This window comes from Onychomys torridus, chromosome 21 (assembly GCF_903995425.1).
Source record: "Onychomys torridus chromosome 21, mOncTor1.1, whole genome shotgun sequence".
Classification (NCBI taxonomy): domain Eukaryota; kingdom Metazoa; phylum Chordata; class Mammalia; order Rodentia; family Cricetidae; genus Onychomys; species Onychomys torridus.
In genome coordinates, this window is record NC_050463.1 from 51,718,649 (window position 1) to 51,745,243 (window position 26,595).

Consider the following 26,595-nt stretch of genomic DNA (forward strand, 5'->3'; position numbering starts at 1 on the left):
ATCGGGGAGGAGCGAATTGATGACGCCACGAGGAAAACAGGAAGTGAGCCGTCAGGAAGCCGGCCTGGGGCGCGTAGTCGCTTTCTCGGCCGGGGAATGAATGGGTTCTGGCCGATCGCGGGTGAGGCTGGACTCGGGCGCTGAGACGTGAGCGGCGGGGCCAGCATCGCGCCATGGAGGACGACGCGCCGGTGATCTACGGCCTGGAGTTCCAGGTGGGCATGGAGGAGGCCGAGGGCCGGTGCCGCCGGTGCCCGACCCGCACCTGCGAGCGTGCTCTCACTGATTCCCAGGATTCTGGGCTTCGCGGGCAGGGCTTGGGGAGAAGGGACCCGCTCGAAGTGTGGCCGAGTGAGGCCTAGGGCCGGCATGGACCGCAGAGGGTGAGCGCTCGGCCCCGCAGGAGTCTTAATCACATTCGCGCTACTGGCGCCTTGAGGAGCAATTTTTGAGCACTGACGTGTGGGTTGGATAATGGAAGACCGACGAGGAGGGAGCTTCAGGGGGAAAAGGTGCTGGGTGGCTGTTATGAAGCCTTCTGCTCACTTAGGTTGGGAACCTACTTGCTTTTTTTTTCTTCTGAACTTCTCCCCATCCCCAACCCCCGCTAATAGCTGTTGAATTCTACTTGTTTACCTCCCTTCAGCCCCACCTTGATCTTATTCGTGATGTGTGCAGTTTAAGTTACTGATTCGAATGAGTAGTGGGATGGGGTTTCCAACTCCCAGTTTATCTCAGGGGAGGCTTGTCTGTGGACTGATGATTTGTAAATGAGATGCGTAGCCCTAGCAGTTAGTGTAAGCCTCTAGGCTCTAAAGTTTGCAGGCAAGCCTGATGTAACTGAGACAGTGCACACACATGTTTAATGAACTGTGTTCAGATTGCTTCATGTACTACTAACAGTCTCTAAGCTTAGCAATGCCTGATGTATGAGTAAAGGAACTGTGGAAGAGGCCAGGGCGGGGGCAGGGGGGGTTGACTTAAAATCTGCACGAAGCGACACATGTTAAATCACAAAGCCAGTGCACAGGAATTTCATGCTAAGGAGGACCTGAGTGGTTAGCACTGTTGGGAGGAGTCAGGGAATGCTACTGGGCCTGTGCCAGAGTCAGCCTGCTGCTTCCTGAGGAAGCCTTGTGCTTGAGAGCGTCATCCATAGATGTTTCCCCTACATGCATGTATGTGCCCCGCATGTGTGCTTGGTGCCCAGGGAGGTCAGAAAGAGGGCATTAGAATCCTTAGCATTGGAGTTACAGATGGTCATGAGCCACCTATGGGTACTGGATTGTCTCCATGAGCAGCAAGCTCTTAGCTGCTGAGCTGTCTCTCCAGCACGTTATTTACCTTCACGTCTTTGGTTAGTTACACGCTAACAGCTTTTTAGATGTTGGGTAATCTCTAAATTCTGGGAAGAGTTTCCCATGCTAGATCCAGCTTACTTAGTGAAAGTTCTCCAGAAGTTTCTTGTTTTCTCAGTATGTGATTTTGGCGGTTGAGCTTTGTTCAGCTTGTAGGGTAGCTTCATCTGATCTGGGAGCTCCCATGCTTCAGGCTGTGGAACAGGCAGGGCAGTGTGGTACTACCTGCCCCTGGTTTCTCCCTCTCACATCATCGTGGTGTAGTAGCTCCTGGTAAGAGCAATTCAGACTTCCTATTTTTTTTTTTTTAACTTTTCTTTCTTTCTTTTAAAAAAATTATTTATTTTTATTTTCTGTGTATCTGTGTTTTGACTACATGTATGCCTATGCACTGTATGTGTACCTGTGCTCACAGAGGCCAGAAAAGGTCCAGATACCTTGGAACTGGAGTTACAGATAGTTGTGAGCTTCCATGTAGGTGGTGCTAGGGATTGAACCTGGCTTCTCTGTAAAAGCTGCTAGTATCCTTTTTTTTTGAGACAGGGTTTCTCTGCATAGCTTTGGAGCCTGTCCTGGATCACACTCTGTAGCCCAGGCTGGCCTTGAACTTACAGAGATCCACCTGCCTCTGCCTCCTGAGTGCTGGGATTCAAGGTGTGTGCCACCACTGCCCGGTGCAGCTGGTATTCTTTTTTTTTTTTTTTTTTTTTTTAAAGATTTATTTATTATGTATACAGTGTTCTGTCTGCATGTATCCCTGCAGTCCAGAAGAGGGCACCAGATCTTATTACAGATGGTTGTGAGCCACCATGTGGTTGCTGGGAATTGAACTCAGGACTTCTGGAAGAGCAGTCAGTGTTCTTAACCTCTGAGCCATCTCTCCAGATCTTCTCCCCACCCCCCCTTGAGATAAGTTTTGGTAACATTTTCCTGGTGGAATCTATTCATTATTCAGTTGACAAATGCCTTAGCTTGCCTCTCCTCACCCCCCAGTTTCTCTGTGTAGCTCTAGCTTTGGCAGTTACTTCTGTAGACCAGGTTGGCCTTGAACTCAGAGATCCACCTGCCTCTGCCCCCTGAGTGTAGAGAGCTGCGTGTAGCCGCACCCTAAAGATGGTGCTGGCTTCTACCCTCTGCCTTCCCGATGGCAAACACTCTTTATGGTAAACAGCTCCTTATTTGGCTATGGCTGGATTTGTGTGTTGCTGGCATATGCGTGAACCTGTGGACAGTGCCCACGTGGCTGCTTGGGGTTGGCAGCCCAGCCCTACTTAGGTGCTGGGAGAGGCTTGCCCAGGGGAGAGAGACACAATGCAATTAATCAAAGGTCTGAATAAACTGTGATGAGAAGGATCCCGGTGTCGCGTCTTCCTTGCTGGTCGAGGCGGGCGCGACACCTGAGTTCTGGGACCAAGGGCGTGCACCACCACTGCCCAGCTTTGCTTGCTTTTCCGTTGCTGTGATAAACACCATGACCAAAAGCAACTTGGGGAGGAGAGGGTTATTTCATCTCACAGACCCGTTATGAAGGGAGGAAAGGGCAGGAATTGAAGGCAGGGATGTGAAGGCAGGTACTGAGGCAGAGACCATGGGGTAGTGCTGCTTACTGCCTTACTCTCAGGCCCATAGTCAGTTACCTTCCCTGTGTTCCCAGGGCCGACTACCTAAGGGTGGCACTGCCCACACCATTAGTTAATCTGATGCAGACATTTTGTCAGTTGAAGTTCCTCTTCCCAGATGACGCTAGCTTGTGACAAATTGACCAGGCCTTTTGAGTTGCTGGATCACAGTAGAGTGGGAAACAGACACTTTATAGCTCTTGTGCCTTCCATCCACTCATGCCCAGGGCAGAGGTGTTTCTGTACACAGAGTTCAGGTTGAGTTGTTGGTTTTTGTGTGGCTGGGATGGAACTTGAGACCTCCTGCATGGTAGTTCAGCGCTCTACCACTGAGCCATGGCTTGTTTAAAAACTCATTAGGTAGCTGTTTAATATTTGTGTTTTTATTTTACCTTCTTTCTTTCCCTCTATTCCTTCAGTTGTCTATTCTCTATCATTTTTACTGCCTTGCTCTCCTGGTGCCTTGGTGAGGAGGCTGTTTGTGCAGGGAGTCTGCTAACTGTAAGAGAAGGCTAGCCTGGCCCTGTTCTCTGGATAGAGCACAGCCTTTCTATTAGCATTATTCTTTGAAGGCCACTGCTTTTAGATGCATTGACTGTGCTGTGTAGTTAGTTATGTATTTCACACTTTATTAAGCAGCCAGGTAAGATGCTAAGTTTCCCAAAGGAGTGCTGTGAATTCCTAATTTCCTGGTGACTGTTTTCTGCCATTGTATGGACCCTTCAGCCTTTCCAGTTCCTGTTATTTGTTTGGCTTATTTCATGGAGATCACAGACTAGAAATCTCATTAAAAATATGCCAGAGCCTTTCAGTATGAGCATAATGGAACACATGGACTTATGAAAGGTGTCTGGCATTCTAACTACAGCTACTGATGCCACCTGTTTCTCTATAAGAGCTCTAGAGACAGCCTGATACTTTCCACTTCTCCAGTCCTTGACTTAGTGGAACCTGTTAGATGATTTTTTTTTTTTTTTAAAAGACAGGGTTTCTCTGTAGCTTTGGAAGCTGTCCTGACACTCGATTTGTAGACCAGGCTGGCCTTGAACTCACAGAGATCTACCTGCCTCTGCCTCCCAAGTGCTAGATGATATTTCTGACCAGACCAAACTGCTAGTGCAGGTCACTTAATTTTGGTTAACTTCCTCTTTAAGCAATGGCATTTAATTCTGCCTAATGTTGAACCGGAGGGTGATTTTGCTACTGTGGTCTGTACCAGTGTTTTTGACACTCAATATTACCAGTTTTTCTTCTGGTCTCGTAACGGTGTTGTCTTGTTAATGGAAAGTCTAGGCCTTGAACTCTATTCGTAGCTTACTGGAAGAAATTAACATAGAGCAAGCACTCTGATACCAGAATGGCTAGAATAGAATGACCTTAGTAATTCTGTTTAACAAATAACCTCTCCTAAAAATGGGAAGGTCTCAAGTTTAAACTTTTGTGAGACTTTTATAGACACATTTTAGATTTGTTTGTTTGTGAGAATGATTTGCTTATCTGTTTTTCTAGAAACAAAACAACAAAAACACAACCATGCATAGTATGAGGCTGAAAAAGATGCCTCTAGGTCAGTAATGTCATTCTGAATTCTAGCAGCATGCTCTCTGAACACTATTCTCTGTCACCTTCCCCAACCTTTCCAGGGCTCCATAAGTAGCATGCATAAGGTGATGTGTGTCTCTGCCTAGCATCTTCATCCAGGAATGTCTGCATTCTAGGTTGGGCTTCTTTTTTAGATGGCTGCTAATGCAGGGCACTTAATTTTGATTTCCTTCTTTTGTAAAACGAAGACATTTAATCTTGTTTTCTACCTAATCTTGAGCCAGAGGGTGATTTTGTTAAATGTCTACCTTTTACTGTGGTCTTTGCCAGTGTCTTTGATCCTTGATCTCACACCAGTTTGTCTTTCAGTTTTTTTAGCTGTTTGTCTTCTCTCTCTTGATGAGTCCAGGCCTTGAACCTCTTGGACACTTTCACGGCACTTGGAGAGCAGGAGACACATGCATGTTATCCTTTCACTGTAGCTGGAGTTGTCTCCAGTCCCGCTCAGACCCAAATAAACACACAGACACTTATATTATTTAAGCTGTTTGGCCTAATGGCTCAGGCTTCTTGCTATTTCGTTCTTATATCTTCAATTAACCCATTTCTATTAATCTATAAGTTGCCACATAGCTTGTGGCTTACTGGTACCTTATATCTTGCTTCTCATTTTGGCGGTGGCTGGCAGTGTCTCCTGACTCAGCCTTCCACCTCCTAGAATTCTCCTCTCTCCTTATCCCGCCTACACTATACTTCTTGCCTGGCTACTGGCCAATCAGCGTTTTATTTATCAATCAATCAGAGCAACAGATTCACAGCATTCCCAGCATTTCACCATCAACTTGAAATATAAAAAAGACTTTTTAAAGACATATTTATTTATTTTATTTTACGTTTATAAGTATTTGCATGCAGGTAGTCTGTGTACCATGTGCCCGTGGAAGTCAGAAGAAGAATTGGAGTTACAGGTGTTTGTGAGCCACCATGGAGGTGCAGGGAATTGAACCCAGATCCTCTGCAAGAGCAGTCAGTGTTCTTAACCACTGAGCCATCTCTCCAACCCTCAAAAAAGACTTTAATGTGAAATAGTCATTCCTTCTCAGTTGAGTCCTCTCCCTGGTCCTGTTTTTGGGGACTTTGTATCATTTGTGTATCATCTTGTGACCCCAAGTTGCATTTGAAGGTCTTTGTATATGAATCTAAAGGTGGAGCCTCTCACCTTTTTCTTCCCACCAGGGTGGGCCTGGGTCCTTGGTAACTGCTTTCTTCCTTCCAAAAGTCAATGTGATCTAAATTGGGTCTTTAAGGCACCTAGAGTTCAGAGGTTCTGAGGTGTTACTGATAGTCCCTAGTTTTTGGTACATGTCTGTGCAGGTTTCTAGATCCACAAAGGATTATCAGTTTCACAAATTGGTTTAAGGATGTTTAAATCATCCATCCAGGTGTGCAAAGGGGGAGGCAGGAGTGATCATGTGTCCTTAGCCTGCTTTGCATGGTGAGTGGACACCTCCACATGTCATAGAGTGTATACCACCCTGGACGGGTAGTTCCTTTATTTTATTGAAGGACACTATCAGCTGATTTTCATGCTGCTGTCCCTGGGGAAAGGTGAGGACATAGAAGTAGTGTGATTGGGTCTTCTGAAATCTAAAATTTGTACTCATCATGAAAACAGTGTAAGTGGTATAGACTAGATGGTCAAGAGAGCTGTTAAACTCTTTCTTTTACTGATTTTCAAAGAAAAGAAAGAAGAAAAAAGTTCATAAATAAATAGTGAAAATGCAGGAAGGTCAGCTGTGACAGGATGGAAGCTCTCGTTGGGGAGGGGCTGCGTACAGCAGGGCCAGAAGTTTAGAGGCTTCCACTATCCCTAGGAAGGAAGCCCCATAAAGGCCGCACTCTGCTAAATCAGCTCACTGGGAGCTCTTTGTCACTTTGGGTGGCTCCCTGAGACATCTGTAACCCTACCTTTTCCAGTATCCAAAGCTACTCCTGGCACTCCTGGCACATGACTCCTTCCTCCATCTTTAGAGCCAGCACAGCTGCCCGGGTGAGTCCTTGCAGTTGCCTACGTCTTTCTTAAGCTTCTGTCAGTGTTCCTGGAGGCTCATCATACTGAAAACCCAGCGTCTGAGGGAGGGGTGTTGAGGATAAAGAACATAAAAGGAGAAGACGAACTTTGTTCACAAATCAGCATCTCTTCCAGAAGGATCATGGTGGGGTGATGAGGGCAGTGGCTAAGAAGTGTAAGAAGTGGAGGGACATTCATGTCTCTTCTGAGAATGATGGGGGTCTTCCAGGAATAGGTGCCCCTCTCCCCTCTCGCCTTCTCCGTGGTCTGGAATTTCAAGTCATGGCTGGTTAAACATCTTTAGCTTTGAAGAAGGAGAGAGACTCAAGTCTAGGTCAAGTAAGCCTTATATTACAGTTGTAGACAAACGATTGACCTATGTGTCCATGCAGAGCATAAGAGGATCTAACCTAAAGGTGAGGCCACCAGAGATGGACACCAACCTTGCCCTGCGCTAGTCACTCATGAAATGCGGCACCCTAAGTGAAGAACAGCTTCTCAGTAAAAGTGGCCCGGGAACTTGTAACCCCACACAGCACAGGTACTGTCTATGGCAAACTAATAATGTGTGGCTCAGCTGTGTGGCCTCCAGATTGGCTGGTCCCCACCCCTCCTTGATTTCTGAGGGAGGGTTTCGTTATATAGCCCAGGCTAGCCTTGAACTCATGACCCCTGTGCCTGGGATCATGGGCATGCAGTGCTACATGTAAGTAGGAGCAAAAGAAACTAGAGGATTGATTGAAGTTCCTCTCTGTAACTCCATCTCTGACCCTGCATTGTTTCCATGTGTCTGTGACTGCATCCACAAGAGCGTTCCTGGTTTCCAGCACCAGTAGGATTAACATCCTGGGCATTCTCCCCTTCTCCAGTCCTTGACTTAGTGCAAGCTGCACAGTCCCTTCTCTGTGTGTATGGACACAGTCATAGGTCTGGGAATCAGGATGCAGACATTTCACTGCACCATTATTATGCCTCCTACTATAGCAGGAAGTGAAGTGTAAGTTACAGGGCCTTGGCCTGAGTCCTGGGAATGATTGGACTGAAGGAGCTGAGTTAGTTTACAAGCTGGAAGCACCAGAGTTGGGCAGTCTTGTTTTCTCAGGCATGAATGCTCTAATCATAGTTACCACAGTTTCCTAGACTTCACCTCCATGAAGGCTGGCAGCGCCTGAGCTTGGTGGCAGCTGGTAGCTTGGTTGGATTCTGGAGCTGGAGGTGGCTTCACCTGCAGAGGCCCTTTGCCCAAGCCCATTCCACTCTCCCGGGACAATCTGCAGCCCCAGTTGCTCAACTGGGGTACATGGTATAAAGCCTAGCTGCTTGCTTAAGCTCTGAAGGGCCATCCAGCCCAGGGCTCCCCACCTGGCAGATGTCTGTGACAAATGCCAGAGCTCCACTTTTCCTCTTATACACATCTTAGAATGTTAGGACCTGTTTCCTAGGGAATGGGCCATTTGAACTTCCTGCCCTTTTCCATTTTCTTTTCTTTTTCCCCCATATGTTTTTTGTCTTCCTGTAAAATGACTCAGTTTTGATTAAAGGTTAGGTTTCTATATAATCACTTTGAATATTCTTTTCCTGTGGAGGATTTAGTGCTGGCAGGTTTCCCCAGCCTGGGTGCAATGGTCTGCTCAGTCTTTTTCTGTCAGACCAAGGGTTGAGAGCATGTGCCAGCCATACTGGTTACAAATCTGCTGCCCTCTCAATTCCTGTGTGGTGAGAGCTGTACCAGCTTCTTTGTGGTGGGTCCTGCCCTGTGCATGTTTGCATCCTACGCCTCCTACCCTGTCACAACTCTCCTCAGACTTCAATCTGCAGGTGTAATGGAACCAGATCCTGGGCTTCTTCACAGACTCTGAGGCCTTGAGGCAGACTGTATTTTGCATAGCTTTTCTAGTTCTCTGCAGGGAAGTTGGCTTAAACTACCTGCATTGCATTGCTTGAAGCCATTTCTGTAGTGTTGTTTTGATGAAGAGTAATTTGTTGAACCAATCCATCTATTGCTGACTTGGTGGTTTTATTATACAACTTAACTATTGCTGTGTAAATAATTTGTATCTTTATTGCTTAGATTAGTGCCCACTTAGAGTTATTTCACGTACAGATTTGGAGTGCAATTGTGTTAGGAGTGTGCAGTCGCCTCTAGTCACTGCTGATTTATCCTTCATCACAGCAGATGAGATGAGCCTACTTTCTGTGTCTATTAAGCCTGACTTCATAAATGTGTATGTGTTTCCCTCCTCCTCAGGCACGTGCTCTAACACCTCAAACTGCGGAAACAGATGCCATTCGCTTCTTGGTTGGGACGCAGTCTCTTAAATATGATAATCAGGTAACTATTTTTGACAAATGTATACATGTTAATTACTAAGCTTATTCTTAGTTTCATATCCATTTTGCTCTTGATTTTTTAAGCAACACTTAAAAAAATTTAGTGCCACACAAACAAAATTTTCATTAGATTTAAGTATAGGTTTCCAAGCCATAATTTAAATAGTCTGTTTAGTGTTTCTTTTTGTGTGTGTATGATGTATGTACATGTTTGTGTGTATGTTCATAGATGCATGTGCATGTGGAGGTTAGAGGCTGACTTTGGGTATTTTCTCCAATTGTATTTTCTCTGTGTGTGTGTCTCTTTCTCTGTCTCTGTTTTTCTGTCTGTCTGTTAGTCTGTCTCACTGTGTGTGTCTTTCTCTGTCTCTGTTTCTCTGTCTGTCTGTCTGTCAGTCTGTCTCTCTGTGTAAGTAAGAGCTAGACATCTTACTCTGTAGCCTGGCTGGCCTCAAACTGCAGGAGACTTGCCTGCCCCTGCTTCTATGTGTGCCACCAGGCCAGGCAGTACCTTACATGTTGAGATGGGGATGCTCATTGAACCTAGAGCTCATTGATTTGGCCAAATTCATGAGCTCCAGAAATCTGTCTCCACTTCTCTAGTGCGAGGATCATAGGTGCATGCCATCGTGCCTGACTTTTATGTGAGTGCTGACAATCCAAACTCAGGTCTTCATGACCAGCAGCAAGAAGTTTAATGACGGTAACGACGGTGTCATCTCCCTTAGCCCTGCCTAGTTGCTTTTGTAGTTCGGTTTGGTTTTATGGTCACATAGATTTTTTTTTACTGTGTAAATGATTAAGAAGCAGTCTGGGGAACATGACCACTGGTCATTTCTAGCTGCTCCTAATGCTGTGTGTTGCTAAGCCTGGAACAGGTCATGCTCCCATCTCAACAAGGAGAAACTATTGGCTGGTGTGGACAATACAGTGGACACACAGGGGATCTGGATTCAGTTTGTGGCTTAGTACTAACTGTATGACTTTTAACAAATAGATTGACTTTACTGAACTTCATCTTCCTCTAAAAATGGAAATAAACATGCCTGCTTTATGGACCTCACAGAGAGACCATGAATATGAAAATGTACATCATCCTTGACACTGGGAAAAGAAAAGTAAAGCCTTGTTAGCCAGTAGAAGGCCTCTACCCAGTTAGTATTTTCACACAGGAGATGGCATTACCAGCTGTTGATGAACACCTGTGTGGGATAGCATGGTGAAATTGTTACTCTTGAGGGCTGCTGAGGGTTTTAAAAATGGCAGTCATTTCTAGATAGAGCTGTGTAAGTGAACATTTCTGTCATCTAACCTGCAATTTCTGTATCCATAACCTAGAAAAAGCTTTGTATATAAACAACATTAACTACAGCAGTCCTCAGAAAAAGTGAGAAGTGATCGGAACATGAAGTGTACAGATGCTCCGTTGGACGGTGACAAAACTGTTCTTTAGAGTGGCAGACTCCTCCTTACCTGGGACACATCAGTGGAATAGTGCTCATTCTCTCTGCTCATTTAAGATTCCCAGCTTCTCACTGGACATGGGGAGTCACGGCTATAAAACCGAGGCAGGGGGATCATTTATTCAAGGCCGGCCTGGGCTACATAGGAAGAATAGTAAGACTCTATCTTCATGGGGGGATGCGGCAGGATCAAGAGCAAAGCTATCAAGTTTTCATGGAAATGTGTGTTTGAGGGGCTAAAGATATTGGCTCAGTGGTTAAGAGCACATACTGCTCTTGGAGAGGATCTGAGTTCAGTTTCTAGGACTTAAGTCAGGGACAGCTGCCTGTAGCTCTAGCCTAGCTTCTGGCCTCTTCATGCTGTGTGCTCACTTGCACAAACCTGTACTCAGACACATACATATAATTAAAAAATAAGGAGCTGAAAAGAATACATTGAAAATGCTTGTAATGGTGTGTGTGTGAGAGAGATGTGGAGAGATGGCTTTGAAAATGCCTTTATTGGTGGAGGGGGTGTGGAGAGATTGCTCAGAGGTTTAGAGCACTGGCTGCTCTTCCACAGGCCCTAGGTTTGGTTCCTAGCACCCACATGGTGGTTCACAACCATTGGTAACTCTACTTCCAGGGAATCTGTTGCTCTCTTTTGGCTACTTTGGGCACTAGAAACACATGTGGTGTGCAAATAAACATTCAGGAAGAACGGCCATACATATATAAAGTTGCTTTTAAAAAGATTGTGTTTGTGGTCTCTGACTATACCATAAAAAGGATATGTGGAAACTTACAGTGTCCTCCTCAGGGTTTCTGAGCCTTCATCTCTCCCAGATGTGTCATGTGACACCCTCCCCTTTTTCCCTGGCTCAGAAGCTGCTGTGGACTCTGCCCTTACCCGTCCTCTGGGACATATGCCTTCAGTGTAGGGCTTCTACTGTAGGATTCTGCTTGGTTCTTTCTTGTATCTGTTCCTTCCCAATTTTACCCCTCTCTACTGTGGTATGCACTGGGCATTTTTTTGTTTTGTTTTGGTTTTTCGGGACAGGGTTTCCCTGTGTAGCTTTGTGCCTTTCCTAGAACTCACTTGGTAGCCCAGGCTGGCCTCGAACTCACAGAGATCCGCATGGCTCTGCCTCCCAAGTGCTGGGATTAAAGGTGTGTGCCACCACCGCCCGACACACTGGGCATTTTCTGAGGACTAAGGATCTTTTAATGCCTGTCACCCTGTCACTAAGCAGTTGTCACAGATGACTTTATGCTAAGGAAGTAACAATTTTTAATTCTTTTAGATTTAGTTTTAATTATGTATATGTGTATGCATCTGTGTGTGGGTATGTGCCTACAAGTGCAGGAGCCTGAGAAGGCCAGAGGTGCCCTGGTCCTCTGCAAAAGCAGTATGCACGCTTAACGGCTGAGATATCTTTCCAGCTCCCATGGTTATTTCTAAGACAAAAAGTACATTTGCTTATTTTACAAGGAAATCCCATGATGTCCTAGATTTTTTTATGGCATTTGTTATATTTGTTGGCAATCAAATCAGATTTTTTTTTTCCTAAAGAAATGATAATATCTGGGGCTCTTGTGCCTGGAGCTCCAGTTCTGTGGTTTTTGCCACAGTGGATCCCATGGGCTTGTAGGTCTGGATGTCAAGGAGTTCTAGCTCAATCCATGGCCAGTTTGCCTGCTAGAGGGTGACGGCAGCACTCCAGAGCTTTCCATAGACCTCTTGTTGCCTTGCCCTGTAGTTGTGCTCCACCCTCGGTCGACGGTGTGTTGGGGCGCAGTGGAGCAGGAAGGGTGTGCTTCTGATGGAAAGTCCACCCAGGAGGTGTCAGGGTTACTCTCCCTGGGACTGTGTGTGTGGAGCAGGCTGCACATGTGAGTCAGTATCAAGAGAGACAGAGACCAAGACAGCCAGTTTCCTGCCCTGCTTCCCTTGATTGTTGCCTCTGTGAGCCATGCTCTTCAGTGTCTGAGAACTCTAGTCTCCTCTGACGTATTGATTATGCCCCTATAATTTCTTTTTAAAATGCTGAACGTGAGGTTGGAGGGACGGTCCAACATAGGAACACTGGCTGCTCTTGCAGAGAACCCAGGTTTGATTCCCAGCATCTACAAGAGGGCTCACGCCATCCGTAACTCTAGGCCCAGGGCATCAGATGGTATGCAGACGGGTATAGAGGCAAAATGTCCATATGCATAAAATAAAAATAAAGGTTAAAAAGTGCTATACTTAGGTTTTTCTGAGTTTTAGATTTACATCTAAATGAGGCGATAAAGAGACAGCTGGTGGTATCTAGTAACCTGGTTGGGTCAATTATCTCCTGACTTTCACTTCATGGATGTGGCTTCATGGTGCAATAGAATATTCATCTTATTCATTGCTTTGAAAGACACAGTCACAAGCCTCGGGGGTCTGGGATTTAGGGTATTTTGGATTCTCTGTGCTGCCCAGCATCTTTGGGGTTCATGTCCTGGGGTGGATGACTCAAGGATATTAACATATGTAGGGAGTCATACCTTTGGCCTAATGAGCATTGGGGAAAGTGTGACATATTTAATAATGTTGTCATTTCTTATATATGTTCACAGCCTAAGGATGGACACTGGTTTTAGCTAAATGGATCTAGAAATCCCATTCTGTAAATTTTCAAATGTTGAAGTAAGAACCCAGAAGGGCTTAGTGACTCACTTAAGGTAACACAGCCAGGAAATGACAGAATTCAGGTCGGAACCCAGGTTCCCTGCCTCATGTGGTAGAGGGAAACAGACTGTAGTGCTTTTAGTGTTACAGACTTTAATTGGCCTGCCCTGTCCAGCTTTAGCCCAGGAGGGCTGTCTGTCATTGTCACTAAGCTGTGAGTTGAGAGCTGGGTGTAGTCATGGGGCTTTAGACAAGGAAAGCTACTGAGCGGCTGGAGGAGACATTGTTCAGCTGGGGCAGGCAGTTCCATGGAACACTGGGAAAGGCAGCAGCCGGTGTGGGAGGCTCCCCATGGCACCACCCTAGAGGCTCTTTAAATGGGTAGCTTTTGGTGGGTATGGGTGTGGGTACATGCACCTGGGTGGGTGTACCTGGGAGGGCAGCGGTGGATGTCGGGTATCCTCCTTAATCACTCTTCTTTTTGAGACAGGATCTCCTTACTGTACTTAGCCCACTCCCCCATAGGCCAGCTGTGAGCTGTGGGGTTCCTGTCTCTACCCTACTGTGTTGGGGTTGCAGATGTCTGCAGTCACACCTGGCTTTCTGGGGAATCCGAACTAAGGTCCTCATGCTTGTCTGGGAAGCACTTCCCTTGCCAATCCGTCTTCCCACCTCTGATTTTACTTATTTATTGTGTGTAGGAAGTCAGAGAAGAACTCACGGGAGTCAAATCTTTCCTCTCCCCGTTTAGGCTTCAGGGATGAAATTCAGGCCATCAGTTGGGGTGGGGAGTGCCTTTACTCCATGAACCGTCTTGTAGGACCCTGCTTTTGACTTTTAACTTCTTTTGACAGAATCTCATTATATAGCCCTGGCTGGCCTAGAACTTGCTATGTAGACCAGGGTGGCTTTGAACTCACAGAGACCCACCTGCCCTTACCTCCCAAGTGCTGAGGATTAAAGGCATGTGCCACCATTCATGGCTGAAAAAATGTTTTTTATTGCATTTTTGTTTATTTTGAGTGCATTGATGTGAGAGAGGCACACATGCCACCCACTTTTTTCCCCCCTCTGAGAAAGGTTTCTTTATATAGCCCTTGCTGTCCTGGAACTCACTCTGTAGACTAGACTGGCCTCAAGCTGACAGAGATCCCCCTGTCTCTGCCTCCCCAGTGATTGGATTAGAGGCGTGTGCCAGCACCCACCTTTGATTCATTGTTCTGTCCAGTGTCCAGGCCCTTAGCAGCCTTCCCACTCCTGGTCTCTGTTACCTCAGACGTGTCTCCTCTGCTTTTGAATTGAGCCGGAGGACAGGGAGAAGCTCACGGGCACTCCTACTGTCTCCACAGGGAAGGGATGGCACCTGTGAGTGCTGGGTTTGTTTGTGCCAATTGGCCTGCTCAGCATTGCATGTGGCTGGCACCAGCCATCTTAGGCCACTGCTGGGATTGAACTTCACACTGAGCACAGAGCGACTCTTGAAGAGGATGGGGTCATTTTTACACTAAACACTGCAGAGAAGGAAGAATTGCGGATAAGCAAGAGGCTTTCTGAAGCCATACCACATAAACATGCTGTTAGCTATTGTGTAAACACTTTCGTATTAAATGTTTGTTTTGATAGCAAGAGTCACACATATTGGTCATTAGAAAAACCATTAAAAATGCAAAGCACAGAGAGTCAAAGGCAAAGACTATGGCTCCCACCTCTAGAGCGATTCCTTTAATTTCTTCTCAGTCGGGGACATGTGTGCTTTTTAAAACAAAAATGGGTGTCATATTTGTGTAGTTCTTTTTATGTTCCTGTCTTCTGAAATCTATATTACGGGACATCTTTCCACACTGCTAAATAGTCTATCAGGCACTAAATAGCTTCATGTGATTTTGCCGTAGCCAAGTATGGCCAGGCATCTGAACTCGCCCTGGGCATCAAGGTGGCTTTGATTCTTTCATTACAGTAATCAGTGCCAGTGGGGAGCTTTCTTGGAAGAAATCTGTGCAGATCTGTGCATTTCCTTAATATATGTATATTTTTAAAAATAAGTGTTTTCTACTGGCTTGAGTACTGATCAGAGAGACTGAGTGTGAAAATCATTACATTTCCTCTAAATTTTTTTTTTTTCCAGAAAAGCATGGAGATGGTGTAGTTAACCTTCTCACTCAGAGACCTAAATATAACAGTGTTGTAATTAATAGTATATAACCATGGGTGCTAATATGTTGGCCTCATTTTTAAAAAGAAACAAAAAATGTACTAAAATACAGTCCCATCCCACTCCAGTCACTGCTACCTTGAATCTAGTCTTGTCCATCATAGAGGGACCTGGCCTAGTTCACCTGGTTCCCACTGGGCAGCAGCCTCCATGGTCACTCTGGACCTCACTGGACAGCAGTTTCTTGCCACTTCCCACCCTCCCTGCAGCAGCAGAGCATGTCTGAGAAACTGAGAGGTTGATCTAGCATACCCTCATCCCCGAGCCGCTTGAGCAGAGGTTTCCCACCTTTGGTTGTAGACTGGAGAAGACCAGCTGGCAGCTTTATGCAGCTTGGCATTGGGGAAGCACTCCGTGGGGACTTGCTGCTCTTCCTTGGGGAAGGGGCTGAGTGAGAATTAAACTGTAGCGTGTACTGTGGAAAGGTGTAGCCATCATGGAGTCTGCATGTGGTTCCTTATAATCACCATGCTTATCAAGGTGCCGAGGAAAGCGTTTGAGATGCTGATTGTCCTTTTCTTGTATTTATAGATCCACATCATAGATTTTGATGATGAAAATAACATTATAAATAAAAATGTCCTCCTCCATCAAGCGGGTGAGATCTGGCACATCAGTGCCAGCCCAGCGGATAAAGGTGTGCTGGCCACCTGCTACAACAAAAGTAAGTGCCATGCTCATTATTCTGTGTGTGTTTCACCTGGAGGTGTCACATGAGAGTGAATTTATGTTGATAATCGGTCTGTGGGTGATTTAGAAATTGTGACCATTTACCTAGATGCTGCCCTTACACACTGTGACATTTGGAGTAGATGTTTGTGGTTCAGGGTTGGTCACAGTTCCAGGAGTACTGGAGGGTCCTGAAAGGTGGACTCTGCTCTGGTGTGAGCCACATGAGCCCAAGCATGACAGTGACTTGCCTCCTTCCCACTGCCTGATGTTGGGAACACTGGGTGTCCTCAGCTGCCATCTAGCCCTCTTTGATAGCAGCAGTGCTGTCTGTGTTCACATTTCAGTGTGTATCCATGTGCCTGGCAGGCCTCTGTCTGTGTGCACATTCCAGTGTGTATCCATGTGCCTGGCAGGCCGCTGTCTGTGTGCACATTCGAGTGTGTATCCATGTGCCTGGCAGGCTGTTGTCTGTGTGCACATTCGAGTGTGTATCCATGTGCCTGGCAGTCCTCCTGCTGCTAGCCTAGTGCTCTAGTCTTTGGAACCTTCGACACACTTCTCCCTCAGTTCTCCTTCTCTGTCTTTGTGAAGACTTTCCTGATGCTGGTTTCAGGGGAAACCCTCCTCTCATGCCTTAGCGTGCATCACTTTCTGTTGGGTGTCTACCAGGAAAACTTCTTCAAGGACCTTCTGATTGGACTCTGCCTCCATAGTATGCTCACTTCTTTCTGTCTTTCTGTCAAGCCATCTGTCTTTATTTTACAATATATAGTCTCTTATTCAGGGCAAAACAGAAGTTTGATGAAAGATCTTTTCCTCCATTAATCCATTGGAGCCAACCTTGTTCCCTTCCTTCCTTCTTCCCTTCCTCCCTCCCTCCCTCCCTCTCTCCCTTTCCTGCTTCCTTCTTGATAGGTATTTCTTATATAGCCCAAGCTTATTTTGAATTCTTAACCTTCCTGCCTCAACTTTCCGTATACTTGGGTTACAGTGTGTGCTGACACACCAGGTACTCCCCCCCCCATGCCTGGTGTTCCCCATATCCTTCATTTCTTTCTGTTTTTCTTTCTTTCTCTCTCTCCCCCCCCTCTCTCTTTCTTCTTTTTTGTTTTTTCAAGACAGAGTTTCTCTGTGTAGTCCTTATTGTCCTGTAACTCACACTGTAGACCAGGCTGGCCTCAAACTCTCTGAGATCTGCCTGCCTCTGCTTCTCAAGTGCTAGGATTAAAGGCATGTGCCACCACTGCCCAGCATAACCTTCATTTCTTACTTCTAGATTTTTACATGGTGTTAGTCCTTTCGTTGGGAAGGCATTCACATTGTATTTCCCTGTCTTAGTTACTGTTCTATTGCTGTGAAGAAACACTATGACCAAGACAATTTATTTAAAAACAAACAAACAAACAAAATTTTACTTGGGAATGTGTTAACAGTTTCAGAGGGTGAATACATGGCCATCATGTGGGGAGCATGGTGGTAGGCAGGCAGGAAAGTAAGGCACAGGAGCAGTAGCTGAGAACATACTCTGATGGTACTGTCAGCATAGCCCCTCAGGCACAGTTCCTCTCCTTCTAGCTGGTGGCTTAGGGCACCACGTAGCCTGGCTGTGCCACATGCTGTGCACAGTGGTCGCCAGGTAAGGTAACTATGGAGGACATTCAGAAAATAATGGAAGGCAGTCAGGAGCTGGGGTCAATGGTAGTTTCAGTACTTACTGGGTATCGCTCTGGAGGTCTCAGGGCTGGGGTGTGCAGGTATTGTTTTCACCTTGTGGTCATCCTTCCTCCCAGGTGCACTGTTCTCCATAGACTCACCATCCTTCATAGACTCACCATTCTCCATAGACTCTGTCCTCCATAGACTCTGTGTCCTCCATAGACTCTGTCCTCCATAGACTCTGTGTCCTCCATAGACTCTGTGTCCTCCAGAGACTCTGTGTCCTCCATAGACTCTGTGTCCTCCATAGACTCTGTGTCCTCCATAGACTCTGTCCTCCATAGACTCTGTGTCCTCCATAGACTCTGTGTCCTCCAGAGACTCTGTGTCCTCCATAGACTCTGTGTCCTCCATAGACTGTGTTCTCCATAGACTCTGTGTCCTCCATAGACTCAGTCCTCCACAGACTCTGTGTCCTCCATAGACTCTGTCCTCCATAGACTCTGTGTCCTCCATAGACTCTGTCCTCCATAGACTCTGTGTCCTCCATAGACTCTGTTCTCCATAGACTCTGTGTCCTCCATAGACTCTGTCCTCCACAGACTCTGTGTCCTCCAGAGACTCTGTGTCCTCCAGAGACTCTGTGTCCTCCATAGACTCTGTGTCCTCCAGAGACTCTGTGTCCTCCATAGACTCTGTGTCCTTCATAGACTCTGTCCTCCATAGACCCTGTGTCCTCCATAGACTCTGTGTCCTCCATAGACTCTGTCCTCTATAGACTCTGTGTCCTCCATAGACTCTGTGTCCTCCATAGACTCTGTGTCCTCCATAGACTCTGTGTCCTCCATAGACTCTGTCCTCCATAGACTCTGTGTCCTCCATAGACTCTGTCCTCTATAGACTCTCTCCTCCATAGACTCTGCCCTTCATAGACTATGTGTCCTCCATAGACTCGGTCCTCCATAGACTCTGTGTCCTCCATAAACTCTGTGTCCTCCATGGACTCTGTGTCCTCCATGGACTCTGTCCTCCATGGACTCTGTGTCCTCCATAGACTCTGTGTCCTTCATGGACTCTGTGTCCTCCATAGACTCTGTGTCCTCCATAGACTCTGTCCTCCATAGACTCTGTGTCCTCCATAGACTCTGTGTCCTCCATAGACTCTCTCCTCTATAGACTCTGCCCTTCATAGACTCTGTGTCCTCCATAGACTCTGTGTCCTCCATAGACTCTGTCCTCCATAGACTCTGTGTCCTCTATAGACTCTGTGTCCTCCATGGACTCTGTCCTCCATGGACTCTGTGTCCTCCATGGACTCTGTGTCCTTCATGGACTCTGTGTCCTCCATAGACTCTGTGTCCTCCATGGACTCTGTGTCCTCCATGGACTCTGTGTCCTCCATGGACTCTGTGTCCTCCATAGACTCTGTCATCCATAGACTCTGTGTCCTCCATAGACTCTGTGTCCACCATAGACTCTGTCCCCTCCATAGACTCTGTGTCCTCCATAGACTCTGTCCTCCATAGACTCTGTGTCCTCCATAGACTCTGTGTCCTCCATGGACTTTGTGTTCTCCATAGACTCTGTCCTCCATGGACTCTGTCCTCCTTAGACTCTGTGTCCTCCATGGACTCTGTGTCCTCCATGGACTCTGTGTCCTCCATAGACTCTGTCCTCCATAGACTCTGTGTCCTCCATAGACTCTGTGTCCTCCATAGACTCTGTGTCCTCCATGGACTCTGTCCTCCATAGACTCTGTGTCCTCCATAGACTCTGTGTCCTCCATAGACTCCGTCCTCCATAGACTCTATCCTCTATAGACTCTGTCCTCCATAGACTCTGTGTCCTCCATAGACTCTGTGTCCTCTATAGACTCTGTCCTCCATAGACTGTGTCCTCCATAGACTCTGTGTCTTCCATAGACTCTGTGTCCTCCATAGACTCTGTGTCCTCCATAAACTCTGTGTCCTCCATAGACTCTGTCCTCCATAGACTCTGTGTCCTCCATAGACTTTGTCTTCCATAGACTCTGTGTCCTCCATGGACTCTGTGTCCTCCATAGACTCTATGTCCTCTATGGACTCTGTGTCTTCCATAGACTCTGTGTCCTCCATAGACTCTGTGTCCTCCATGGACTCTGTCCTCCATGGACTCTGTGTCCTCCATAGACTCTGTCCTCGATAGACTCTGTGTCCTCTATAGACTCTGTGTCCTCCATAGACTCTGTCCTCCATAGACTCTGTGTCCTCCATAGACTCTGTGTCCTCCATGGACTCTGTGTCCTCCGTAGACTCTGTGTCCTCCATGGACTCTGTGTCCTCCATAGACTCTGTGTCCTCCATAGACTCTGTGTCCTCCATGGACTTTGTCCTCGATAGACTCTGTCCTCCATAGACTCTGTGTCCTCCATGGACTCTGTGTCCTCCATGGACTTTGTCCTCGATAGACTCTGTCCTCCATAGACTCTGTGTCCTCCATAGACTCTGTGTCCTCCATGGACTCTGTGTCCTCCATAGACTCTGTCCTCCATGGACTCTGTCCTCCATAAACTCACTGTACTTTTGGCCATACCATCCTCTCTGGCATGATGTCCTGAGGTCTACCTGTGTAGAGCTGAACTTTCCAATCATCATTGTTGTTTGCTCCTCTACACAGCTCTTTCCTCAATTTGTATTTTTCCTTTTGCGTTTCTACCATTCCCTCCATTGACAACCCCTCTTGGAGGTGCTAGCTTCACTGCAGGCCAAGGCGTAGGCATCCTTGCTGTTTCTTCTGCTTGCATGTGAGCACTTCTCTCTTTCTGCTGGGCCTTGCTGCCTGTTGTGGACTCCGTAACGGCCTGTTGAATGTTTACCATGTTTGTTTATATCCATTTTTTAATTTTTTTCTAGCCTGGTTACAGTTTCTCCTCCCTCCCTCCCCTCCTTACAGTCTATCTCCCTATCCCCTCTTCTTTCCCCCATCCACTTCTTCCTCTTTCTCTTCAGAAAAATGCTGGTCTCCCATGTGTATCAGTCAGCCATGGCAGATCAAGATGCAGTAAGACTAGGCACCTTCTCTCCCATTAAGGCTGCATGAGGCAACCCAGTAGGAACAAAGGGTCTTTAAAAACAGGTAACAGAGTCCAGGACAGCCCCTGCTCCCTCTGTTAGGAGTCCACAAGGAGACCGAGCTACACAGCTGTAACATATGTGCAGAGGGCCTAGGTCAGTCCCACACAAGTTCTCTGGTTGGCATATGAGCCCAGATTAGTTGATTGTGCTTTCTTGTGGTGTTCTTGACTTCTTTGGCTCCCATAATCCTTCTTCCCCATCTTCCACAGGATTCCCTGAGGTCCACCTAATGTTTGGGTGTTTGTTGATCTCTGCATCGCTTTCCATCCGTTGCTGGGTGAAGCCTCTCTAATGACAACTGGGCTAGGCGTGACCTATGAGGATAGCAGAATGTCGTTAGGAATCATCTCATTGGCTTTTTCTTCTTTTTTTGTCAGTCATGTTTGGTTCTATCCTAGGTCTCTGGGGTGTCCAGCCTCTGGGTCCTGGCCCTCCAGACATGTCAGGGGTGGGCTCCCTCTCATAGTATGGGTCTCAAGCTGGACCAGTCATTGGTTATTTATTCCCATAATTTCTGTGCCACTTTTGTTTCAGAATATCTTGTAGGCATGGCAAATTGTAGGTCAGAGGTTATGTGGCTGGGTTGGAGCCCCAATCTTTACACAGGAGATGACTGGTTCAGGCTCTGTATCTTGCCAGGAGTCTTAGCCCTTTGTCACCCTCATAGATTCCTGGGAGTTTCCATTGCACTGGGTTTCTAGCTCATCCCAGAGATGCTCCTGATTCTAGTTGTCTTTCCCAGTATTCTCCCTGCATCCTCCCCCAACCTGATCCCTCATTCCCCTTGTTCCCATACTCACCCCCCATCCAGACCTCTCCCCCGTCTACCTGTGATATCTGTTCTGTTTCCTCTTCACAGTGAGAGCCACTGTGAAGAAAAGGACAGCCATGCTACAATCCACAGACTTGAAGAAGCTAAGTAACAAGGAAGGCTCATGGGGGAACACATGCACCTCCATTTCTTGTTAATTTTCTTTCTCAAGTCTCCCAACCTCTTCCAGCTGCTGGGATCTGGAGCAGCTGCCCACTGTAGTGGTTTGCTACCACAGCACCCACTGCGCAGTTTTGTGCACTTTGACCCCAGGGTCCTGAGGTACATATGGATGGCTTAGCAGCTATTCTGCTGAGTCTCACACCAAGTGTTAGGTGGGACTGGATTTGGAGTCTTGCTGTGATCCCTGGTTGTGGGTAGAATTAAGTTTCTAGGGCTTCTGGGTCTGAATGTCAGATTTTCTTGGCTCTCCACTTGTGTCTTGCCAGCTCCTCAGGCTGTATGGGGCTGAAATGATTTGAGCTGCTCACCTGGCAGTGGTCAGCAGCAGCAGTGGCAGCAACAGACTGGTTGGAGAGGAAGTCTTCGTCCTGGCCTTTTTCATGGCTGCCGTGTGCATCAGTTCCTTCCAGTTACCCTGAACCTTTTCAAGTCAGGACCTTTGCAAGACTAGCTTTTCCCAACTAGATGTTGAAGGCAGCCTGGCCCACCATTCAGGATTTTCCTGTCTGTTACCCTCTCTAGGAAGGAGGCAATTTGATAGTATTCAAGTCTGAATCCCAGGAACCCTGTTTGCAGGTTCAGTCTTCAGGAAGCCCTGGTTTCCAGAATGCTGAGCTTTCTTCTCAGTGCAGCCAGCAGGAGCCGGTGGACTAGAGCTCCTTAGCTCTTTGCTCTTTGAAGCCGTGCTTTGTGTTGTGCCTAATCTACTCGAATGATCTGTAGTGACAGTCCTCATTAGGGCCAAGTGCCCAACTCTTCTCTCCTGATGCCTCCAGAAAGTCTTTGCTTTATAGAGCACAGCTCTGCCACATGTGCCTGAATACAGATAGGGAGAAGAGAGAACTACCTTACTTTGCAAGTGGATACTTGTGCCTTTTCCGTTTTTGCATGCAGATTGCCCATGAACTACTAGGTTTCCATGCTTCTGTGAATTAAATAGGAATTCAATCGAAACCACCACATACTGGGATTAGAATGTGTTGCTCAAGGTGTCCCCTTTATGCAGATCTTCCTGTGAGGAGCAGAGTTTTCCTCCCCCAGTCTTTCCTTGGCTGGTTGTAGACTTTTTGTTATTGATCATTTGTTAGTGTGTGTTTGTTGAGAAGCCCACCCCTTGTGGTGGGAGGGGTAGCACCATTCAGTCAAGGCTTGAGGCATTCAAGATGTGTCTCAGAGTGCACAGCCCACTGGTGGTGTGGATGGATATGGGAAGTTGAGGCCAGCAGGCTTTGGGGGACCATTTTCTTTCAATTTGTGTCTTCAGGCCAGTGGTGGTACCCACTTTCACATGTGTGTTAAATTCTTAGTGGATCTTACTGAGAGGATGGGAGAGAGAACCATGGCAAGAGGGCTTCTAAGAAGAGATTTAGACATGGAACTCACTTAGAGATGTGTGCTCTTTTGTGGGAATCATGGTGTGGACAGTACTGTAAACAGCAGTGCTCAGGTTGTATCTTAATTGGGGTGTGCAGACTCTCCACAGTTATTGGAAGTCTGAGAATGGCGGAACTCTGATGGATTTATTCAGGATTTATTTTATCTTTATGTGTTCATGTGTGTGTCTGGGAATATCTGCCACATGTTTGTGTGTGTCCTCAGAGATGAGAAGAGGACACTGGGTCCTCAGGAGCTGAAGTTACATGCAATTATGAACTACCAAGGTAGGTGTTGGGAATTGAATTCTAGTCTTCTGAAAGAGTAGCATGTGTTTTTAACTGCCGAGCCATCCCTCCAGCCCCAACTATCTTGCTTTAATAGCATTTTTATTTTTTAGGAATTAGAGTGTATGGTGTGTTCATACTTTCCCCATGTGTGTGTTGTATAGTATGTATGTGTTCTTTGACACATGTACTCTGTGTGGTGTGTGTGTGTGTGTGTGTGTGTGTGTTCTACCTTGGCTGACATCATCCTTGCTATTACTCATGTAGCAGTGACCTCACAGTCAGTAGAGGGCACCATTGGCCTGGCTCTGTGACCTTGCCTGTGACCCATCACAGGCCCCCCCCCCCCCCCATCATGTGTTCTGGTGAACCCATCTTTACTGCTGCTCTGAATGGCCACACGTCATTCCTGAAACCTTTTCTTCTGACCTTTCTCAAAATGTGTTCTGAGTCTCAGGCCTTTCCTGGAAGACGCGTTTCAGACTTGGATTGACTCCTGGCATCTGTGCATTATGAGGTGGGCACAGGATCTGTAGAGAATTTAGTTCCTGCCTCCTAAACCACAGGGATTCACAGATGGGTACTCAGGGCTAGGGGACCAGTAGTACTTGGGATGGTTAGAATATGGTGGCTGACTGGCCAGCACCTGGAGTGTGGTGTACCCCCACCCTCTAGGTCACCATGTGCACACCTTACTCATGTAGCTTTCTGTGATGGTAGCAGGAGCTTCTAAAATGTAGGCACAGAACTTTTGGGGCAGCTGCAGAGTGGGAGCCAGATCCATAGGGTAGATGTGATATTCTTTCTCTAGTGTCAACTGTATTGATTTTAAGCAACGAAAGGATGATTTATAGTGTAAAATGAATTTAGATATGGTAGCAAGCAGAGTGCGGAATTCACAAGAGTCTCATGAATAAAGCTCCAGACTACTGAGGACTCCTCAGATCTGCTGTGCAAACACTTAACAGTTTGTAAAGAACATAGCCCTGTTGGATGTCATGTTCTTCCTTCCCGTTGGTGAGCTCCAGAGAACAGGGACAGCTGCTGTGTTCTGGATAGGACGGGGGAGTGCAGGGGCCACACAGATGTGAACAGGAAGATTTGCTATGAGACTGCACTCCAGGTCTGGGAGTCCCAGTTCCCCTGCATATCAGGGTGCCAGAGTCCTCATAAGAGTGCTCCTCCCTCAGGGCCTGCCTCTGTGTGGGCCTCGCTAGTGGGACGATCCCCATTTGGCCTCCTACAGTAGGAATAGTAACAGCTGGCTGACAGAATCTGCCCCAGTGTCTGGGTACTCTGAGGACCACATGCGACCAGGTGTGTCCAGGGCCTTGAACCCACAAGGTCTTCTGGTAGAGCAGACTCATCTACCAGAGACAAGGGTGTGCTGATGGAGGTGATTCTCATCTATGGAGTCATAAGATGAGCTGGCTTTTGTTGCCAGGAACAGTGTATTAATTACCTTTCTTACCATTGTGATAAGATACCTAAAAGAAATTTAAGGGAGATAGGATTTATTTTAATTTGTGGTGTGAGAGGGCTCAGTCCATCATGGAGCAGAAGGTATGGCGGCAGGAGCATATGTCCTCTTGCTCACACTGTGATAAACCACACAGTGGTGAGGTGAACTTGTGCTGGAAGTGGGTCCTGGGCCAGAAACAGAGCCTCACTGTAGCTCTCCAAGCCCACCCTGTGACCCTAAGTCTAACATCTAGGGCTCACATCAGTAGATTCCACAGCCTCCCAAAATAGAGATACTAGCTAGAGACTAACTGTTCAGACACAGAAGCCTCTTAGAGACATTCCACACTCAAAATATAACAAGCAGTGCCTGGTGTGGTGTGGTGAGCTCTCAGAATGTGAGTGAACCAACCAGCAGTGAGTAGACTGGTGCACCGTGGGTGATTGGACCTGGGGCATGTAGCAGGAGGGTCCATGAGGTACTACCTGCTCAGGGCTGAAACCCCAGGAAGGCAACTGTAATGTTGGACCTGCCTGAGTTCACTGTCCTGAGGATGAACCTTTTAAACACACACAGTCAGCAGACCGTTCCTGAAATGATGTCCCATTTTGTCACTGTTTGTGAAGATGGAGTTGGTCTCAAGAACAGCTGTGATGATTCCTGCATTGGTCTGAGGCACCTGCTCTGTCCCATTTTCAGCTGGTAATAACCATGTTCTCAAAGGCAGCAAGCAACCAGTTATAAGAGTGGTCTGTAGTGGATAGCCATCCCAGCATTGGCCTGGAAGTTCCAACCCCCATTGAGGCTTCGGTAATGGTCATGCCCACAAGGCGGGGCAGAGGAGGAAGCGGAAGACCGAGGATCGAGAGGAGGTCTCTCTCATGGTTCCCGGACCCTGGATGCTGGAGGTAGACTGAGCAGAGTTCTCCAGAGAACTCCGCCGGACTGTGCTATACCTTTGCCAGACCCTGCAACCTACCCCTTCATTTGTAAGTTACCCCACAAAATAAACCTCCCTTTTAACTACTTGGAGTGGCCTTAATAATTTCACCAATATTTGGCGCCCAACGTAGGGCAAATTCCAAAGGCCTGGGCGGCTCCCTCCCTCAGCCTCCTCCCCGGCTGGTGGGTACCTAAACAGTACTGCAAAGTTCCATTTAACCAGGGGACGCCTACACGGTTCCATTCCCGAAAAAGGGAGCAGCTAGTCCAGTCAGTTCCCTAGCTTAGCCCCTAGACCAGCGAAAACCACTGTGAGTGAGGCGTTCCCATTCCTCCCTGAGTGCCGGCTCCCAGCCATCCTGGCTCCTGCCTTCAGCTGCCATCAGCCAAGGTTGCCAGCAGGCCTTGCTTTGGAGCTATACCAACGCCTCCTGCTGGCTGAAAAGTGCTACTGCACCCCCCAAAACCATGGAAAGGTTAGCTTCTTTCAAGTAAAAGTACTTGATAATTTTACACCTTAAAACTGACTAACAAATTTTGAGTAATTCTTGTAATATGGCTGACAACATTGCCTCACAAGAATTTTTTTTTTTTTGCCTGTATGATGAATGCTGGTGACCTTGGCTGACGGCAGCTGAAGGCAGGAGCCAGGATGGCGGGGAGCCGGCACTCAGGGAGGAATGGGAATGCCTCACTCACAGCGGTTTTCGCTGGACTAGGGGCTAAGCTAGGGAACTGACCGGACTAGCTGCTCCCTTTTTCGGGAATGGAACCGTGTAGGCGTCCCCTGGTTAAATGGAACTTTGCAGGACTGTTTAGGTACCCACCAGCCGGGGAGGAGGCTGAGGGAGGGAGCCGCCT

The 26,595-nt window shown here is 47.1% G+C and overlaps 1 protein-coding gene across 1 annotated transcript in view; it reads left to right on the forward strand.

Moving 5' to 3' along the window:
* Positions 1-26,595, forward strand: part of Eipr1 (EARP complex and GARP complex interacting protein 1) — a 123,332-nt gene continuing 96,737 nt past the window's right edge. The window contains exons 1-3 of the mRNA XM_036170855.1: positions 1-215; positions 8,839-8,922; positions 15,766-15,898. Of these exons, the coding sequence (XP_036026748.1) occupies positions 174-215; positions 8,839-8,922; positions 15,766-15,898 (259 nt within the window). The 5' untranslated portion in view covers positions 1-173. The remainder of the gene's footprint in view (positions 216-8,838; positions 8,923-15,765; positions 15,899-26,595) is intronic.